We start from the raw sequence: 21076 nt of genomic DNA on the forward strand, positions 1-21076 counted from the left end.
AACGTTGAGATGCAGAGATAACGAAATGACGGAATAAATAATTGAGCAGGAAAAGCGATTGTGGATGCGGCCAAAGGACAGAATTCAGGAAGAAGTGACGGCGACGCTACTATAGGCCTGTTTCACGACATCCGAGGGGCGCTCCGAATCGTGTATGCAGCGCCAGCGCAAACACTTGGTCGTGCAGCCTGGTGTAGCTTGGTGGTCACGCCGTAGAGGCTGCATGCGGCTAGGGAACATGTATTCTCTGTACTGTGGGTTTCAAGAAATCGTGTCCCTGAATGACTTCTTTAGAAGCTCAAACTTACAGAAGGGTGAGACATTAGTTAACACTCAGCTACGCCTATTTTCGAGTGTGACAGAATGGAATGGTTCTCAAACGATGTGTTCATAAGGGAACACTGATTATGTGTACAAAATAGTTATCCCAAACTCCTCGCGGTTTTTCGAAAAAGTGAATTTTTAGTTTCACTGACTCGCAAACCCTGTGTCGACGACACATTCGTGGTCTGCCCGTGCTCCGGCTTTGCATGACTTTTGGCTTGGTTTCATCCGCCAAGCCGGCCAGTTTCTTCTGCCGAGCCGTCTGCTGCGCAGATTGACATTGGGGAAACGATAAACAGTTCGCTATTAGGGAGTCAGTATATTTCTGGACTTCAATGAACCAATGAGGAGCGTGAGTTTTGCTTTCTTCGACTGCAAAGCATTTGCTAGGCCAGTACAGACTTCCTGGTGTGTTTCGTGTTCCGTGCTGCGTGCCGAGAACGCGTGAGCGTTTTGCTCCCGTCTGCAAGAACACTTCAGCATGCATTTCCAATGTTTCAAACCACAACTTTCCGAAAGGCGAAAGAAAAAGCTATTGACTGCAACAATCGGTTACAACGCCGACTGGGTGCCACCTTCGAAAGCAGGGATTTGATCTGTTCATTTGGCTCATACGAATGTTACGGAAGCAACGCGCAACTTGTTTCACAAGAAGCCGAAGATGTCTCGTCCGGGATGCTGTGCCAACCTTATCTGCACCAGGAGATTGCAGAGGCAGGACTAGGCAGCAGATAAAGGTAAGACGCATGATGTAAGACAAGTCAGTCATGCGGTGCAAATGCCATCACATAGAAAAGAAAAATACGACATCTGTCAGTTACTGCTTCATACTTTAGAGATTAGGCCCCAGCGGGTGTATTCTCAGTACATATTTGGAATTGCCTTATTTCTTAAATGATTTCTCAGGCATTCTGGCACCACCGAAAAGCTTGCACTCCACGTCTCAACTGTCACCGTCTGGGTTTCAAGCTGAAGGCTGTCACCAGTGCCAACCAGATGCCCCTTCAAAGTTCACCTGTTTTTGTTGACGGAACAGTGACGCCTGGTACTGAGACATTTCATTTTCTGATGAATCAAGTGGATTGCATAACTTGTGCTTGACTTCTTGTGTTCGTATACCCTTGCTGTTGCTCTCTTAGAGCAACCATGCCTGAGGTGTTTGTGTTCTTACTCCAGCGCTTTCACAGTACATTTAAGCAGTATCATCGTATCATATGCACGGCAGCACATCTTGTGTATTTTGAGTAAGGTATAAATTAAAATGTTGGCTCAGCTGTTGGTCACAAATAAGATGTTCTTCCAGAGCCCTCAAGGGCAGTTCAAGCACTTTCATGTGTGCAACAGCACATACCTTTTCACAGTTTTGAGTAAGGTAAATCGAAATCTTCCAGTTGATGTGTTTCGGTCATAAATTATGTTTTTCGAGACGTTTGAAGATTACATTCAAACAGCATCATGTGTGCAACAGTACGTTCTTTTTCTCAGGTGAAGTAAGGTAAATCTGTCCGCTGTTATGTTCTGGCAATGCAGCAGAAGCTTGTGTTGCATTCAAGTGGTATCATGTATACAAAAACTTGTTTTATGCCTTTCTGTAGCTGCTGTACTAAGATTGTGAGTACAGAGACAGTCCTGCAGAACATATCGGAGCATCTCGTGTGCTATTGTTGGTATGATTTGCAGCAGTATATTGATAATGTTAATTATACAATGACTTCATCTAATATTTACATTCTTACTTCCAGGTAAACCTGTCACGCAGATGCCCTACCCCTTGGTATGCTTAGTTCAAGATTGTACCGAAACAATCCACCTGGAGCATTATTTTTCAATTGGCAGTGGCATTACTATCACAACACACCACACACTGCATGTCTAAGGTGCGTGTACAATGCATCAAACCTATTCTCAGGTACAGGCGAGCTGGTACGCAATAACAACATGAAACAACTGACAGAGAGATCGTAAAGTCATGCCTTTTCCTGCGCGCCTCGGGTTTCATGTTGTTACCCTCACATGCAGCTCATATCGCCTGTGCTGTGCAGCATGAGCAAAAGCACATATTGTTTTTGGTCACATGACACGGGACACAAGTACTACTATACAGCATTCTACATCATGTAATCTAACAGTTCTTCACGTTTGAATATTTTAACCATTGAATTTTCCCTGCATGCACCATACCATGTCCAAACACGAACTGCTAGACAGCAGCATGTACTGTTGCGGTATAGCATATATGGCTTGCGTCCTGCGATCGGTAACAGTGGTATTTTTTGCTGCTACAACCGGTAAACTACAGTAAAGATTTAGAAATACTGTGTCATACCATAAAGCACTATGGGAAATGGCAGTTTGGAAGACTGGAGAAGACTGTCATTAGAACGGGGGACATGTTCTACGGTGAAATTTTTTACAGTGTGTGCTCTACCACGTAATGCATTGCAGGCCCACCACAGTATGGTAGCGCTCTGAATACTGATTTCCTCAAAAAAGGAATATGTGCTTTTCTTGTACTAACTTCCCCTTATGCAAAGTAGTAGGAACATGTTTTCAGCCAATGGGGAGGAGGACATCATTCTGGAGTCTCGTTGCCCTACAATGTGTCGTGTGTGAAGGTCATTTTGAAGAGTGTAGGTGGTACAAGACTGTGCTCCCACATTCTTGGCAGTGTTGACTAATAACCATAATAAAGTATAGAGTACATTTGTTGCTTCATATATTTGTGTCATGGCAAAGTATGTAGAGATACGTCTGTCTCAACATGCAGGTGCCAAAACTGCTTTTTGTGCCTAAAATATGACAAATAGTTGTCTGTTCAACACCACTAATCATGTGCCGGCCTCCATGACATGTCTGTGACATTCCAAAGTGATTAACATGTCCCATAGATATTTGCAATGCTGAAGATGACTGTGTACCTTCTATGGATTCTTGTTTCAAGAAAAGTACTGTGTGATTTGCTAACAGCGCCTGGCTGTACCTTCACAATTCTACATAAAAATGTGTAAAGTTTCCCGAAGGAAACATCATGAAGGTCCATAGCGAAAAACCCTGAGACGAGGGATAGGAAGGGACATACACAATGTCTCAACATAGTGTGTGTATGTCCCTTCTTGTATCTCCTCTTCAGGTCTCGCCATCATGGACACGATCACCAGCTCGCTTACTGTTGAACCGCGATAAAGGTCACTTTCATGAACTGGATGGCAGCCAACATGCTGTCAATAAAAAGAATAATGGAAGGAGCTCAATATGATCCTTAGGCTGTGCGTGGTCATTGCTTTCTGACAAATGGTGCCTTAGAATTTCAGGACAGTGCCTGCAGTGGTAGTATTCTTGTGTTCTCACCCTTGACGCCCATGTGTCATCGGTCACCTCTAATTTGCTAACATGCACATAGCTAAAACAAAGTATATTTGTATTTCTTTGAATACAGTCGGTACAGCACTTTGTTTTTTGAATGTTCTTTGGATAAGATAAATAAAAAATTCTCTACTCTGCAAGTCTCCTGTCAGCTCTACAGAGCAGCTTCGAATTTCACTAGAAGCCACGTGTGAAACCTAGACCAAACTAGTGTTGAAGGTCCATATAGGTCATAGATAGATACTATTATTATTATTAGATCATAGGTCAGGCTTAGGTTCTGGTTGGTAGCAACGCATTTGAACCTTATTAAAAATTGGTGCAGGATGTGACCAACATAACTAAATACACCAACTGACTCTCACAAATTTTGTGGTGTTATACTTTTGAAACAACATTAATAGGCCACAGTGGTCTTTTCTCCTTTGTTCCTTTTAACCTAGAAATATTTTGTCTTCGGCATCACCAGCCTTAGTTGCTGAGCATGCAGTTATTTACGTTTAGCACTGCAGTTTCATATTTGTTTCTCTGGACAAGCAAGCCCGGGCTTCCTCATTTTGATAAGAGTCTTTCAGATTTGACATGACATTTGTGGACAAGGAAAACGTTTGGACTCTGTATTTTGCTACGAAATGTACCGTACAAGGCAGAGGATAGCATCAACCGTTTCCACCAAGGTTATTAAATTTGTGATAAGGTATATATACCTTTTGTCACGGACTAATTTGGTGGCAAAGTTACTTGAGTGGCAGTTGTGCAATTTTAAGCACATGTTCAAAAAAAATTAGGGTATGGGAAGTGCTGCTGGTTGAACATGTGGAGTACACAATATAATAATTGGGGTGTATGTCGCGAGACAACTGAGTGTGGAATACACAGCACAGTGTAATGTTCCTTATTCTGGCAATGTTAGCATGGTTCAAGAAGTGGGAAATGTTGCACTAGCCTTAATAACATCTGTTGGGCCCAGCAAACAGGATACATATACCCTGATCTGACGACACTATGCCTAACTCAAAAGCAGTATGAGATCGACCCGTACGTGTTTATTTGCGAAACTATTATGAATGAAATATGGCCTGTGTGGTATAGAACAATGCGGACACTCAAGTAAACATGCAAAAAATACGTATAAGGGCTCTCGATCTACATGCCGCCATGCGCTCTATGAGATAAACAACACACTACAAAACTACATCCAACACTTTTTGTGCGGGGCAACTCTAATGACCACTTTCATATAACCGACGAATGGTTGAACGAATGCAGTTCGAATGGTCACGATACATTCCTACGTCGTTCATTGTGGTCACGCTATGATGCTGCACAATAGATGTATCTCTTGTAACTAGCCTGGCAATCGCACGATGTGCATGGGCAGAAATACGGTCTTCTTTCTTTGAAGACCAGTCCTCTGCATGTATATGATCAAACGACCACCAAGGCTCACGTTGTTGCTCAGTCGCTCCCATCCCTGCACTTGTAGTAAAATCGTAGGAATTCCTCGAAAGTTTCGGGAGCACGGCCGGATACATTCGTTTCTCGCAGCGAGAGCGACGGGGACTCCGACAGTGCAAACACGGCTGGATGATAGAGGAACATCATTGGCCAGATTCGAAACTGTCGGTTACGTGATTGCATCACTCGGCGCCTGACAGTCTGGGAAGAGAAATCCGTGGCTGCACCCCGGTCATGTGATTGATTATCGTGATCAGATCAGCATCGGGGAGCGATCCTATATTTTGGTCACATGACCAAGGTCAGTCCAGACCGGGAAATGATACGAGCAGCATCGGAGAGCGATCCTATATTATAGTTTACATGACCAAAAGGACACCAGAGCGGGAAATGATCAGGGCACCGTCGGGGGACTACCTTCTACCTCCTCAGTTCGCACACCACTGGGAACCAGTCGGGCACTATCGCCCGTTCAGGAGCCGAAGTCCCGTTGCGTTCCCATTCTTTTCCCGAGGGTTTGTGCTGCCTGGGCTGGATCCGTCCATAGGTTGACAGAGTAACCCTCTCGCTGTATGAACGATCTCTGTGTGGAGAAGTCGAACGAAACGAAGACCCCTTTACAAGATTTAATTGCCAACGTATCTACACATCACAAGAACATTCCATCGAACCAACGGCTATTCAGTAGAAGAAAAAACCCAGTTCATCACACCTTTCACTTCGTTGTCTTTGCCGTCCTTTCTACTACTTTAAAAGCTAGGAAAAGCGAGAAAAAAAAAAGAATCAAACAAAGTTCGCAACACATCCCCCCTCCCCCAATTGAGCTTAGCTCATTTCCAAGGGGTATAAAAGCTGCACTGGTCGTCGCAACTCGGACCCATCGGCCAATTTGACAGTACAAGCACGAGTGTTCCCATCACGATCAGGGAAAACTGCCTTAAAGGGACTATCGCATCCGGAGACATGGGTAGGAAATGGTTACGAGAATGCTTGGCACCATTCGACAATCGATTTCACCGATTTTCACTGCTGAGAAATGTTTGGGTTTTATATAAACGAGCTTTTTCGATCAGCGAAACCTCCGATGACATCATTGTGACGCAGGAGCCAACAGGACCAATGCGAGGGCGGCGCCGTTCTCCCATTTTCTCTCGGACACGTCGTCTGCTTTGGAGATGGCGTCGTGTATGGCTACGTGTATGAAACAACCTATTTCTTCGTAAGTGTTGTGAAATTCGCTCAGTGGTGAAATTGCAACATGTCGTTGAGTTCGGGAACGCATCGTGGTATTCCTGACGGCAAAAAATCGTCTGGGGCGAACCCAGAAATGACATTTCACGATCCCAAGGACAGGGACGCCAAACGAAAGTTGGAAGCAGCAATCGCCGGCAGGCGTCTTGTCGTGGCAGAAGAATTGCACGTTCGGCACGTTTGTTCCTCGCATTTTGCTGACGAAGCGTACGTGGAGGCGGACCCATTGCAATCCCGTATGGGAGTGTCAGCAAAATGCAAGAGGCTAAAGCCCTATGCTGTACCCACATTGTTCCATGAGCAAATGGACACCACCGACGTACCGGATGAGCGGGTAACATTTGTTTCCAGTACATTTCGAATGAAGCCCCACAAAAGCGTGGCGTATTGATATAATAGGCCAGAAGTGGCTCCAGATAGACTGGGTGTGGCTCGAGTAAGATCAGACAGCGCACCGTCGAGACGCGCGGGATCTAGATGACTCAATGTAAACATACACTCAGAATGTCAGAATGTAAGTACGTACAATAAAGCGGAGAGTATCTCACGAGATATCGATTGTGGTGTTCGGGGATAAACTCCCAACAATATAACAAAAAGTATGTACTGCAGTACGCTCTTTCCGCGGATTTCCTTTCCGCGATTTCCATTCCTTTCCGCGAATGTACATCGGAATATGTATACAGCGCCGGCAGGCAATGATGTACCAGACCCCATTAGGCCCCGCTAGCACCTAACGTAATTTTTTGACGGCATTCCTCTAACTTTTCCGGTTGCGATATTCAGTCACTGCTATATTCTCACAGAAAAAGTTTATCCCATCTTTCTTTGCTAATGTAACCCAGCATGCACTCACCATCATTTTTGTGAGCAAGAGAGAGCCAAGCAGGCAGCTTTCCAACAGAATAACACCATTCGGCATTGCACTTTTATGCATCATATTGTCCGACATCAAGTGCTCAATTTCTATCAAAGGTGGAAAGAAGCAGCTTGATGGTAATGGTACCATCAATCTGCTTCAGGTGGTGCTGCTTCTATTTATTAGGATAGTTTAATATCTGTGTTGTACAGTGAATGAGTTGAATTCTGAGTCAGAATGAATGTTCATTGTTTGTTCATTGTTCAATGTTCATTCTAATGAACTTTTTTAAAATGCAATTTTAGTAACCAGCTATAAACGGCGTCTAATGAACTATATGCACACCTGTGACTTGTACACGTGGACTTGTAGTACAATTCCAGTTACAGTGCACAGGGGACACTCCAAGGGTTCAAGAATATGGTGGTATTGGGCATTGATATGTGCATATGATAGTAAATGCACATGATAGTAAGTTTTCGCTCTTGGTCTTAATTTTTTCTTGTTTCAGCACATCAAGCTTCACATCTGTACTGCTCGTATACTGTATGGAAGGAAATAACCTGTTACCACCCTGTCAACATGAACCTAAATTCCAGCTCTCCACACAGCAACTGAAACGATAGCAAGGAGGAGGGAAATAAAATCTACTGACATAATGTAATCAGCTTTTGTTTAACACATTTAATATTTGTATCACGTTCACAAAGCTTTCATGTACACAGGAGGAGATAAAAGTGGTAATACACACATTGGCACTAACCTCTATCCTCCATTTAGAAATGAAGCATAAATCCATGCTCAGGGTAAAACGCACCAGCTTCTCCCCCCCCCCCCCCAACATAGGTGAAAAACGTGGTACAAAAGAAACCTCTGTATGGCTGAAAGCTGGTATTCAAAATATGCATTATGCAAGTACCAGTGCTTCTCCTCGTCGTGTGATAACCTTGGTTTGTAGTCCAGAATGATTTGCAATGAAAATTATTTACACATTCCACTGTACTTGCAATATCTGACTACAAGTCTACACTGCTTGTGAGACATGCTTCTTGAACTGTTACAAAGGGTTAAAACTTTCGAAACGGTCAGTGCATGCACATATGACTAACACTATGACCAGTATAACTGCTCAATAATTTGTGACTTCACACTGCAACATTTCTTCACTACATATAGTTATGAAAAGCAGGAACCATCGATAATGTTTTGATAGTGTACACAGTTACGTCTTCTCAATAGCAAACCAGCTTTTATGACAATAACGATAAGTCCTACAATGGATATGCCTGGTCTGCATACAGTGGCCCACTTGACACTTATGTTGCTCGTATTATCCACTATATACTGTTGATGGGTGCAGCGTCCTGATCCTGCGCACAGCACATCCTGGTATCTGCCTTCGGTTTCTTATGCCAAGGTACCCATAAATCCAGCTTGTGAAGAAGCAATACGCAGTGAATCGGAGGCGCCTGTGTGAAAGAATAGTAGAAGAAAAGTATTGATTTATTTGACTAAGAGCACCAAAGTTTTAGTAAACCGTTATCCATGTGCTCGGATTGAAATGGGAATGAAATCACGCCATTTACAACGTATGAGAAGTTTTTTGACACTGTACCTGCTGTCAAGTCGCTCAAGAATACGCGGCGGTCATCACGACAAAAGATGGGTGCGTCAACCAGCGAGCTCCCTCCGCAGACAAACGCCATTGAGGAACAGGTGATCGGCGATACAACTGTCCCTGCAATTTCCGAGGCAACCGACAGCCGGAGTTCGTCAGGTTCCACTCGAGTACAGCGAGTGCAGAGGCATCTCTCATTTCCAAGTGGACAAATGTCAAAACGCCCGGCAGTGCACAATCATCATGAGCGATCGGATATGATATGCTTACCTGAAAGTGTGGTCGCCATCGGACCGTTCGTTTTCACTGCCTGCACCTTCACTTGCGGCAGGGTAGAGTGGCAGATGGTCTGTGGAGTAAGGGTCGTCATCTAACACAATTTCTTCAACGCTGTAATCCCCAGAATCGCTTGGAAGCGACGCGACGTCACTTTCGTATTACGACGATTCCGACATGACTCTGGCTGTCTGCTCGCCGTCTCGCATTTCAGATGCTCGCCGACCCCACCGATCAGCTGTGCGAGAAGACGCGCTCTCATTGGCCCTGTTGGGCGTGACGTTTTCAAGACTTTGGGGAGAGCTGGTGGAGAGTGACTTCATACTCCGTCGTCTGCTCTTTCGATGTATTTCATTAGATTGCTCAGCATATACGCAACCTATTCACTTGGGATTTTCCCTACTCTTGTCAGGGACCACCGAGAAATATTGTGGTATTAAAGTTTCGGAATCGACCGGGATGGATGCGATAGTCCCTTTAACGGTTCCCAACTTCCAAAAGTACTTGGGGCGTCGGTCGTCGTGCATCACCACTACGTCTCCCTCCTTTACTGTATTCCTCTTCTTCTGTGGACACTTGTATGCAGAACGTAGGTCAGAGAAGCATCGGTCCACTCCTTCCAAAAAATGTTGGTCAGATGCTGGTGATACTGTCCTCTTCGTCGGTAGTCGGATCTACTGTAGGTAGCAACAGAAGGCGTTGGTGCTGACGAGTAAGGCAAACAGGTCCGCCGCTTTCCAATCAAAAATGGGCAGAGGTTAGCACATTGTCATTGTGGTCCGCATCCGCATAGGTAATTGGTCGCGCATTAATAACTGCTTCAGGTTCTGTCAGAAGTGTAGCTAGTTCTTCCGAGGTAAGTGAGGCTCGCCCTAAAGTTCTGCGCAATACTGCTTTGACGCCTCCCATCATTCGTTCCCATCAGCCTTCCCACCAAGCTGCTCGCTCGATAATGAATTTCCAGGGGATGCGGTGGGAGGCTGCGTGGTCTTGTACTTGTGGTTGAGCGGCCACTTCCGAGAGATCTCGCAGTTGCTTGTATGCTCGCTTGAAGCTCGCAGCATTGTCCGAATATATCACTTCCGAAATCCCCCTGCGGGCGATGAAACGGCGCAATGCAAGTAAAAAGGACGAAGTTGATATATTTTGAACCAGTTCCAGGTGCACTGCCCTAGTTATCGCGCACGTGAAAAGTGCTATATACACCTTCACATTTCCAGCCTTTTCTTTTGAGAACAGTGGCCGGCAAAATCAACACCGACGATGCCAAATGGACTTGTTTTACAGACACTATCTTTAGAAAGTGGAGCAACCGGCGCGGACAACGGCTTTAAACGAAGTCTTTGACACCGTCCGCATCGATGAACGATCCCCTTGAGCAACGATCGTGCACGTAATATCCAGTAATGCTCTCGCAGTTCCACAAGCATGGCGTTTACTCCGCTGTGTAGGAGACGAAGGTGGGTTTCCATTGCGAGTAAATCTACGAAGCGATGGTTGCGTGGCAAAAGGACCGGGTGTTTCCGATCTTCTTCTAGATCGGATTCTTGCAGGCGTCCTTGAAGGCGTAGCACAGACTCGTCATCGAGGTATGCATGCAACTGCTGTATTCGAGATGAAGGTGGTTTCTTATTGACGTTGAAGAATTGAGATCTCTTCCTCGAACGCAGATTTTTGTATTACTTTGAACCAGAAAATCTCTGCATAATGTATCTCCTCCGCAGTAAGTGCAATCGTTGATACCCCGTTACGTCCACGATAATTCTTTATGAACCGTTGGACCCATGCAGTGATACGAAGTACTTTAGATAACTTACTGAAGTGTTCAAGGTCAGGGATAGGCAGCACCGAGTTGACAACGAATACGTTAGCAGTGCATGGCCGTCTTTCCTTGAGCGCGGCTTCGTCCTCTGACTCGCCAAGTAAATCAGGCCAGCATGTCGTATGCTCAGAGGGCCATGGCGGGCCTCTCCACCATAGAGCGGATGACGTCAGCTTCTTTACGGATATCCCGCGTGTTAATAAGTCTGCGGGATTATCTGCACTGGGACAATGACTCCACGAACGTGCGTCGCAGCTGGACTGAATTTCTTGCACCCGATTTGCAACGAAGGTGTTTCACTCCCTACTGGAACGTCTAATCGAGGTTAGAACGATCGATGAATCACTCGACATGCGATACTCAAAGTAGAAGGCGAATACCCTCTAGAGGTATGTCAGCATTCTGATTCGAATCACAGCAGCCATGAGTTCCAGCTGGTGTAATGTCAACTCCTTCAACGGTGAGACCCGTGCCTTAGAGCAAATGATTCTAGCCGTAGAATCACCTTTGTCATGCACTATGCGTAAGTAGGCCGCACAACCGTAAGCACGTTTGCTCGCGTCGCAGAACACGTGAACTTTACAGCAACTTCCCCCTGGGGTGGAAATGCAACGAGGAACCTCCACCTTCGGTATGCTCGAAATCTGTTGACACCAGCTCTCCCAGACGTCGATGAAGCCTTCTGGTATCTCCTCGTCCCAATCCACTTCATGTTTCCACAGATCCTGAAATAATATCTTCGCTCCTATGGTGAATGGATTTAGAAGTCCCAGAGGTTCGAAAATCCTTGCAAGAGCTTGTAGCACCGATCTCTTTGTTTGGCAGTTTTTTGAAACAGAACTTAGGGCCAGTTCTCACTTGGCGACGACCGACGCGGCGTCGTGAGCGGGCGGCGGAAGTAGAGGCACATATTTGCCGCCCCGTCAGCGCGCACGATTTTCATGTTCCCACCACAGTGGCATTCCGTCGTCCAAAACAGACGAAAAATCAGGAGGCGTGGCCTTTCTGCGTCACCTAATTGGTCGCCAGCTGTCGTTCTCGGCAGCTCTCGCCGACGTCGTGAAAGAAGGTCGGCATGGCAGTTTTTTTGGCTCGACATCTCTCCTCTCCCGATTCCGGAAATGCGCGTCTATTTCCGCTGCCAGCTCACGTCGCCGCGTCGGGCGTCGCCAAGTGAGAACTGGCCCTTAGGATGCCCTCGATGTCGACCGCTAGACAATCGTCCTGTGTATTCCACACTATTCCGAGGACCTTTATTTTGGAACAGAATGGCTGTGTAGGGGCGCTTACCCCGTCTTGTTGGAACTTATCTCGTAGCTCTGGAGAATTTGACGACCATTTCTTCAACACCATTTTCGCACTGCTCAAGATAATTTTTGCTTCGTTGTATAGCTGTAAAGCGTCAACAGCAGAATCGGCTCCGAAGACAAGATCATCCACATAAAAGGACTTCATCATAATTTCTGCAGTCCGTTTGAACCGCTGCCCTGCATTGGCCAAATGATGATTGGGAGTGGCAGAAAGCAGGAACGCACTCGCGGTGGTACCGAACGGCACTCTGGTCATGCGCCACTCTACAATATTTTCTGTGTTAGCTGAGTGCGGTGAAATTTCGTCGAACCATAGGAAGCTTTCTGGATATCTCCGGTCATTCCTATGGACTTCATCCGGATCTGGGTGCTGCTTAGGACCCTTTTCTAAGTGGTCGTTCAGTGAAGTGCAAGCGCGGGCGTGAGACGACGCGTCGAAAACTATCCGAATTTTGGTCGACGACGACTGCTCCTTCATAACTTCGTGATGCGGCATGTAATAAATGCGTTCAGACGTCATCGCTGGGCACTCTGGACTCCTCATGGGGACTTGTTCAGCATGTCCATGACGTATATAGCTACGTATGGCTTTGTCGTACTTATGAAGTAGCTCTTCCTTTTTACTTAGTCGACGGACCGGCCTTTTCAAACGAGTCTTCGCTGCTTCGAAATTCGGGTCTAAAGGAGTTTTAGTTGTCTTCCAGGGAAGTCGCACATCATAGCGTTCCTTGCTATAGATCCCTCGAAAACCTTCAAGACAGAGTTATTATGCGAAGGCTCGAGGTCGTCAGCAATACCAACGTTTTCAAGCTCCCAAAACCTTTTCCATTCGGCAGCTGAAGGAAAGCATTCTTGCCCGATGTTGGAATGGAGCACGCAGACCATATCTTTAGATTGTCTCGCGACAAAACCACGTAACCCGCTGGGGCCCAAGAACGCCCACCCGAGCTTCGAGTTCACTGCGACGAGGTTACAATTGACTCTGGACCTCTTGATTTCTCCGGTAAGAAGGTGCCATATTTGGTCCGCACCCACTAAAACGCTTATACCCGACACTTCCGGAACTCCTGGATAAATAACGGCATCTGCTACGTCTATGTCGTCGACTTCGAGATGCGTCAAATGCTCTTCTGGCATAGGTGCCACGAAAGCCTTTTTGGAGATCACAGGTGCCATGCTGACGTCCAGAGCAATGTGCTCATTGTAGAACTGACTTCGAAGCTTAAATTGCACCAGTTTTCGCCTCACTGGTTTTGAAGAAGTACTCGCAAAATGCTTATGCTTGATGCTTATCTCGATCTCTCCTGTCGCCGCGGGCTTCAGTGTCTCTGCGACGTCTTCACCAATAAACGTCCTTTGGCTCCCACTATCGAATAGTCCCCTGGCGCAAAGGCAATCGTTGCTGGACACTGCCCAGGCTCGAAAGGCCTGAAGATATGTGGTGTCAGAAGAATTACATTCGGCTGGCGAGGAACAGACTGCAGAAGTGGCTTCATCAATTGCTCCTTGCGTTTTAGGAGGCTTCCAGCTAGTGTTATACATGGTCGTTACATGACGTCCTTGACAACGTGTGCACCTAACCTTCCTGCGGCATTCTCTCGATACGTGGCCAGCAAAAGTGCAGCGGAAACATCTTCTCGCCACCTTCAGCTTTTCCTTCTTCCGTTCCAGACTCATGGTCGAGTCAGTGTGTAGATGGGTGAGACAGAGGTCCACAGAAGAAACATGCGTTCTGGTAAGCGGAGGTCTCAAGGACGTTCGGTGACGGTATCTTGCTGTTACTTCCTCGAAGGCTTGGCGGACGAGAACGACCTTCAGTCTTGCCACTAGTATTGCTCATCTCACGACTCTGAATCCTCGACTTTCAAGAATTCGATTATAGTGTTGAGTTCCTCTTCTGCCGTCTCTTGCTTGTTCGGATATGTTCGAGTTGCTCTCTTACGGTGGAAATCCACTGCAACGCCCGAAGGAAACGACCTTAAAACGATATCGCTCATCATGGTGGCGTAGGAGGAGACAGGAGTACCTAACGATGTGAGGCCACGAATGTTTGCCTGCAAATAGTTGTGCAGCTTCCTCATCGATGATACATCATTTGAAGTAGTTACGGTAGGAAGATGCCGCAGCCGCGACAAATATTCCTTTTCGATTCTCCCTTTATCGCCCAAACGGTCCTTCAACAGGATTTAAAGCATCCTCGTAGCAGGCTTCAGTGACTTGTAGCCCTGCAATTGCTGCTACAGCGGGTCCAGTCAAGAGGGCTCGAAGGTAATGAAATTTTTCTGACTGAGTGAGAGCCGGTTGGTGTGTATTGCATCTCTGAATTGTTCCCAAAACGGTTGCAAACTGCACAAGTCTCCGTTGTACTTGGGTATTTCCAACCTTGGAAGCTTTGCCCCACTTCTACGATTTTCTCGCGACGCTTCCTGACCTCCACTGAGGTCAGGAAGAAGGAGGTGAGGAGAGATCAGTCAGCGATACCCCTAACGGCGCCTGTAAGCGCTGAGCGAACACCAGCTGCGGGTTGTTTGCCTTGCGCCACCGCCTAGAGAGCCACTGTGGCATGTCCCTGAGGGCAGCGCTGTGTCTCAGAGAGAGAGGGCTTTGGCATAGAGAAAGGAAGGTATTTACTGTGAGCAGGCGAAAGCGCGACTTTAAAGGAGGAACTTGAGCTTCTGAGTACAGCGCCAGGTTCGAGGCATACTTAGGGAGACCCAGGCAAAGGTGTAGCATCCGCTTCTCGATGTTGAGGAGTCTAGCCAAGCGGTAGTCTGGAAGATGGGAAAAGAGGACGCAGCCAAACTCTAGTATCGGGCGTACGTAACACTGATGCAGGAACAATAAAGCTTTCCTACGCATCCTGATGCGGGCGCCGGAGCAACGATAAATGATGCTGCCGGCCTTCGCAGCTTTTTGGCTCAGGGCTTCAAGGTGTTGGGACCAATCAAGCTCCCTGTCGTACCACACGCCGAGGTACTTGAGTGTGTTTGCCTGGCGGATGGACTCCGACGAGACCTTCAGGTCGAGAGTCATGACGCCCGTTGAGCATCCGGTATGGGGAAAGAGGAGCACGGCAGATTTCTGCACGTTCAGCGAGAGGTGAACGGATCGCATCCAGGCAGACAGGGTGACAAGGTACGCTTGCAACTTCTCGTACAACGAGTGCAATGAGGGCGATGAGGCGAAGAATGCTATGTCGTCGGCATAGGTGATTGTGAGGATGTCCTGGTCCAGGGGCAGAGAGCTCATAAGTATGTTGAAGAGCAGGGGTGACGATACAGATCCTTGGGGCACTCCCCGAAGCTGCACGTGCGGCGATGAAGTGAAGCGGCCGTCAGAGCAGTAAAACGATCTACCGGTGAGGAAATTCTCGACCCACGAGAGGATGTACGGTGGGATATTTAGGGAAGCCATTCTTTGCAGGAGGACACTGTGCTCCACGCTATCGTAGGCGTTGGCGACGTCGAACGTAACGAGAGCGGAAAGCTTCCCATTTTCACAGGCAAGACGGATCTGGCTTTCGAGATTGACATGAGCCACCCAAATGGAGCAGCGAGGACGAAACCCAATCTGGCTATCATTTAGAGTAGATGCGGCTTCCATGTGAGAAGAGAGACGGCGATGCAAGATGCGCTCGACCGTCTTGCAGAGGACTGAGGTCAAGGCAATTGGGCGGATGTTATCCATGTCAAGACCCCTGGCGACGGATTTTTTTATGACCACCACTTTTGCCACCTTCCATTCGTCGGGAACCCATGAGTGCCCTAGAGACATGTTCACGATGTTGAGAAGTTCTTGGACCAAAGGGACTTTACTATCCTGCCAGTGATACCGTCCGGGCCAGGAGCTGATTTTGGGAGGGCGTGCACGACAGAATCCAGTTCCTCTTCAGTAACTTTGAAGAAGCCGGACGGCGACACGTGGGGAACTGCGTAGGAGTGGGGAACAGTATTACTGAAGCGGAGCGAAAGACCTCTGGCAATATCTTCGAGCTTGGCCTTGGCGACATGGTCGGCAGCGACGGAGAACTGGGGGGGGGGGGCGGCACCCGAGAACGACCTGCGGATGTAGGAGACGTGCCTGTGCAGGTCCCTCCTGCGCTTCGGGTGAGAGAGGAATGAGTTGCGCCCATTATATAAGGAATGTTTCGCAGCCGAGGAGGTGCGCAGAGCTTTAAGGAACTGCAAGTTCTTCCAGTTTACATGGCATGAATTCGATAGGAGCTGCTTCCAGGCGGCCTTGCGCCGGCGAAACGCTCTTGTACATTCCTCGTTCCACCATGGCGCCCAGTACGACGACGAGTGCTTCTGGATATAGAACGTGGACTTCATGAGAGAACGAGACAAAGAGGCCGCTGCCTTGGCGGCGCAATCGGTGGCAGGGAGTCCTGCGCATTCCTTCAAGAGACAGGCCAGGCTTTCTGCCTGCAGGGAGTAGTTACAGAGGGGGCGCGAGGAAGAGCGAAAAAAAAAGGAAGAAAGAAAGTTCGCAACACTGTGAATGAAGCACGCGCATTCGAACTAATACAGACGTCGAACTAATGCTGCCTGTGTGGTGAAGCTCACCTTGCTGACTGTGAGACTTGCAGTAGCCGAGACCAGGAGACTTCTCTGCTGGAAATCATGGGCACGCGTCACTGCTCGCGGTATGATGCTGCCGCTGTCTTGAAAGGCCGTGGGTACAGCTTTGCACGAAAAGCTCAGACACCTGTTGATGGCAACCTCGAGAAGATGATCACCAGCGCCGTCGAGACAGCTGTGTCCAAACTGAGGGACGAGATCAGCCCATTGATTGCTCTGGTCACGTCTCTGTTCCCTATTCTGTCAGAGGCTGCGATGTCTGATGCTCCCAAGGTTCCTTCCTCTCCCACAGCGGAGACCGGGGTTCATCCGTCGCCACCTGCACCCGTTACCCCTCACCCCGTCTCCATCCCTCCTCCGCTCTCTCTGCCTGATTGTGCTGTCGCAGACTCCATGATGGATGATGATGATATTCCCTCTACCCCCTTCACCATCTCTGTGCTCTGCCTTCGTTGGCAAGCGCAACAGGAACAACATTAAGAACTGCAGGAAGAACGGTGACAATCACGACCATAAGAATGGCAGTAAAAATGACAGCAAGACCGGCGGCAAGACAGGCGGCTGCGATGTCCTTGCGGCTGCGGTTGCTCAGTCTATCCTCGGGGATGAGTAACGTCCGCGTGCTTCAGTGGAACTGGTACTCTATTTTTCCGCTTTACCTGACTTACATTCCTTAGTCTTCTCTGTCTCCCCCGATGTGATACTGTTACAAGAAACAAGGCTTGCTCCTTATCTTTCCTTTTCCCTCCCTGGCTTTCACTCCTTTCGGTTGGACAGGCGTGCTTGTAGAGGTGGCGGCCTGCTAACCCTCATTTCCTCTAGGCTTGTTCACTCTTCGCGTATCATTGTGCAGGTGATGTCTGCAGAATGCGAGGTACTAGCGGTGCAGCTCCGCATGCCGGGCAATCGCCCCTTGTGTTTTATCAACGTTTACTGTCTAGCAGGATTTCTGTCCTAATCTACCTTTGATCATGTGGTTTCCAAGACGGCCGGCGACTATATTGTGGCGGGAGATTTCAACTCGCATCATGTCATGTGGGACAACAGGACTGATGCCCGCGGCAGCGAACTGTGGGACTGGATCTGTCACCATAACCTTTCTCTTGTAAATGATGGGTCAGTGACCTTTGCACGTGGCTCTTCGCGCTCCGTTCTCGACCTCAGGCTGTACAGCTCACGCGTCCCAGTTCTGTCATGAAAAGTTGTCTCCTGTGGAACATCTAGTGATCACCTTCCTGTTTTCTTCGAGGTGCCCTCGGCAGCCCAACGTCTCTCCCTCGTCATCCGCCACAATCGCTCACTCCAGGAAAAGAGAGTTACTGCGCTGTTGCAGGCCTGCAACAACATGCCAGTGGGTGATCGTGCTGCTGCTGCTGTATCTATTATTTCCCAGGCCATTGGGTTATCTTCTTTCCAAGTGCGCAAACGCTCACCTTCCAACTGTGCTCCCTGGTGGAAAGAGGCCTGTACAAGAGATTATCGGCGACGGAAAGCTGCATGGAAGCAACTGCTGTCCAACTCGTGCTATGCCAACTGGACACGCTACCAGATCCTAAAGGCCACTTTCAAGAGGACTGTCTCTTCTTCCAAGTGTGCATTTCACAACGAGCACAATTCTTTCCTATCTCTCCCGAAACAACGGAGGGCTCTTCACCGGCACATATCGTTTATCCGGGGCCAGTCTTCATGTTCACCTGGCGAGTTCCACGTTTTATCCGATGCAGACGCCATGTCTCGTCTTGAAGATGTTGCCAAGGGCCCCGCCACGCGCTTCCATGACACTGTTCCCCTATCTCCTCCTCCTCCTCCTTTCTCCGTGTCGCCTGGATTCGTAGCAGTCGAATGGGACGAATTGGACTGCATTATCCGTGCGCTCCCTTCATCTGCTCCCGGTCCGGATGGCGTATCTGCTCGAATGATGATGAAATTTCTGTGGTCTGCTCACCCCATCGTCTTGCTTGAAATTGTCAACACCTCTCTGAGCTCGTCCTGGATCCCCCCTGACTGGAAAGTATCAAGGGTTACCCTGTTGAAGAAGGTTGCGTCCAAGGGCCTTGCCATTGACAATATTCGGCCGATCGCGCTAACGTCTGTCCTGTGCAAGACTGTGGAGCGAGTGATTCACCGCCGGTTGTCTGATTTTGTTGAGTCCAATAATATCTACAACTGTAGCCAGATCAGCTTCCGTCAGCGTTGTTCCGTCTGGATGGGCCACGTCAACCTCGAGAGCCAAGTACGCGCACAAGAGGATGGGGACTTCTCATGATGATAAGTTAACTGGATTGTGATGTATTGGAGCTATGTGGCTGCCGTAAGGGCGCCTGCAGCTCCAGTTCTTACGCGTTAAAATATAATAATTGGGAGTGATGGAATTTAGAAGCGGTCTTTTATCCCGCTGTCTTTTAAGAAAACGCAGAGCGCTTTCAGTGCTTTGGATTGTTGGTGCCTTGTGGGCCATCTTCCGGTAATCTTGCAAAAGGAGAAAGGCCTGTTGTCCAGTGCCGCTAGAGTCTGTTGGAGTTTAAGTCTGGCTTGGCTATATTCTGGGCAGTGCCTGATTATGTGGTGTGTATCCTCTGGGACTTTGCATCGTTTGCAAAGGTCTGAGTCGCAGAGCCTTAGCTGGCGCCTTGTAGTTCCTGTGTACAGCGCTCCAAGTCGTGTGCGATGTATGGCTGTTTTGACTGATCGTTCAATTCCATTTGGAATTATGCTGTCTGCTTCAGGGTCGATGAATGCAAGGTAGTCCTTTGGTCTCATTGATTGTTTCCAAATTGTGCGCGATCTTCTTTCTGTACTTTTACGAAGAAGGCTCTTGGCATCTGACTTTGTAAAGGGGATTGCAGATATCCTACTTTTGCTAGGGGCTTCCTTTGCAGCTCTGTCTGCGCATTCATTTCCGGAGATGTCGCAGTGAGACGGTATCCATTGGAGTGATATATTGTGTCCTAAGGCTTCGGCTTCGCTGTGCGCCTTCATGATGTTGTAGACAATACGGTCTTGTGGGTCCTGCTTTTGGATGGAGTAGAGGGCCGCTCTGGAGTCGGAGCACACTACCCATGTCCCGGCTTGGGATTTTCTGATGTGGCGTAGAGCTTTCAAAATTGCATGTTGCTCTGCTGCTGTGGATGTTGTCTTGTGGGACAACCTGTACGCTTTTGTTATGCCGTCGGTTACGAAAGCACTGGATGATCTGTTTTTCGATGTGGAACCGTCGGTATACACCTGCATTGCTACCGGGTAGTTTTCTTCAATATGTGCCATGGCTAGTGCTTTTAGGGCCACTTGTGGTGTTTCGTTTTTCTTGTCAATCCCTGGTACTTCAGTGGAGATCTTTGGTGGGAGTAGGAGCCAGGGGGCCGTGTCCTGATAGTGTCTTTTTGCACGATGCTTAGGAAGGATGCGGTCAATGTATCGGATGGCCTTATAGATGCTACATTTGGTGCGTTGCTTTATCTTGTCGATGAGGGGGTGCCCGTAGTGTCTTGTGAGGAGACGGATAAGGTGCCGCTCAGTTTCTTGTTTGCGAAGGGTTTGGATGGGTGGCTCTCTTCCTTCGGCAAGTACTATATCCGTTCTGACAGTTCTAGGAAGTCCCAGGCAGATGCGTAGACTGCGACTTAGGATACGTTGCAGTCTGTTATCCTGAGACGGAGAGAGGTTTTGAAGACAAGGGATGCTGTAGGCTATTGTTTGCCTGATGAGGCCACGGTGCATTGCTTGAAGAGCCTTGTTGTTACCCCATCGGTATCCGCCAAGGATTTTCATTATGTTTGTGTAGGTTCTTGTGGATTTTTCCAGGTGGTTAACTTGGTCACCCCATGTTGTATTCCTGTTGATGGTGACTCCCAGGTATTTGTGCTTGGTGACCCGCCTTATTTCGGTTCCGGCCACTGTGAGTTTAAAGTTTTTCAGCCGCTTTCCTGTAAAGGGTAAGTAGACGGTTTTGCTGGTTGAGAGGTCCATGGCTCTTTCTTCAAGGAAGATGGCGATGGTTACTAGGGCATACTGAAGTGTGTTTTCTATCGCCTGTATCTGTCTTCCACTGCTCCATATGCAGAGGTCGTCGGCATACATGGTATATTTTACTTTGGGTGGTAGTAAGCTGGCGAGCTCCGACATGAGCAGATTGAAGAGTGTCGGGCTGAGAACTGCTCCTTGCGGAACTCCTTGTACAAGTGTGACTGGGGGTGTACTCCCTTCGTTGGTGTCCAT

At 48.0% G+C, this 21076-nt stretch overlaps 3 protein-coding genes across 3 annotated transcripts; all 3 read right to left on the minus strand.

The window, feature by feature from the left end:
- Window positions 1-12117: 12117 nt before the first annotated feature.
- LOC135384477 (uncharacterized) lies at window positions 12118-12825 on the minus strand. Its single transcript, XM_064613678.1, has one exon. The coding sequence runs from the start codon at window positions 12823-12825 to the stop codon at window positions 12118-12120; it is 708 nt and encodes a 235-aa protein (XP_064469748.1).
- A 134-nt stretch (window positions 12826-12959) lies between these two features.
- Window positions 12960-13823, minus strand: LOC135384478 (uncharacterized). Its single transcript, XM_064613679.1, has one exon. It carries the CDS (start codon window positions 13821-13823, stop codon window positions 12960-12962), a length of 864 nt encoding a protein of 287 aa, XP_064469749.1.
- Window positions 13824-19234: 5411 nt separating this feature from the next.
- Window positions 19235-21076, minus strand: LOC135384479 (uncharacterized). The gene has a single exon (XM_064613681.1). It carries the CDS (start codon window positions 21074-21076, stop codon window positions 19235-19237), a length of 1842 nt encoding a protein of 613 aa, XP_064469751.1.

Source organism: Ornithodoros turicata, chromosome 2, assembly GCF_037126465.1.
Source record: "Ornithodoros turicata isolate Travis chromosome 2, ASM3712646v1, whole genome shotgun sequence".
Lineage (NCBI taxonomy): Eukaryota > Metazoa > Arthropoda > Arachnida > Ixodida > Argasidae > Ornithodoros > Ornithodoros turicata.

What these genes read in the sequence shown, in the direction of transcription:
- LOC135384477 (XM_064613678.1), bottom strand. Translation starts at nt 12,825, where the DNA reads ATGAGGAGTCCAGAGTGCCCAGCGATGACGTCTGAACGCATTTATTAC.
- LOC135384478 (XM_064613679.1), bottom strand. Translation starts at nt 13,823, where the DNA reads ATGTATAACACTAGCTGGAAGCCTCCTAAAACGCAAGGAGCAATTGAT.
- LOC135384479 (XM_064613681.1), bottom strand. Translation starts at nt 21,076, where the DNA reads ATGGACACCAACGAAGGGAGTACACCCCCAGTCACACTTGTACAAGGA.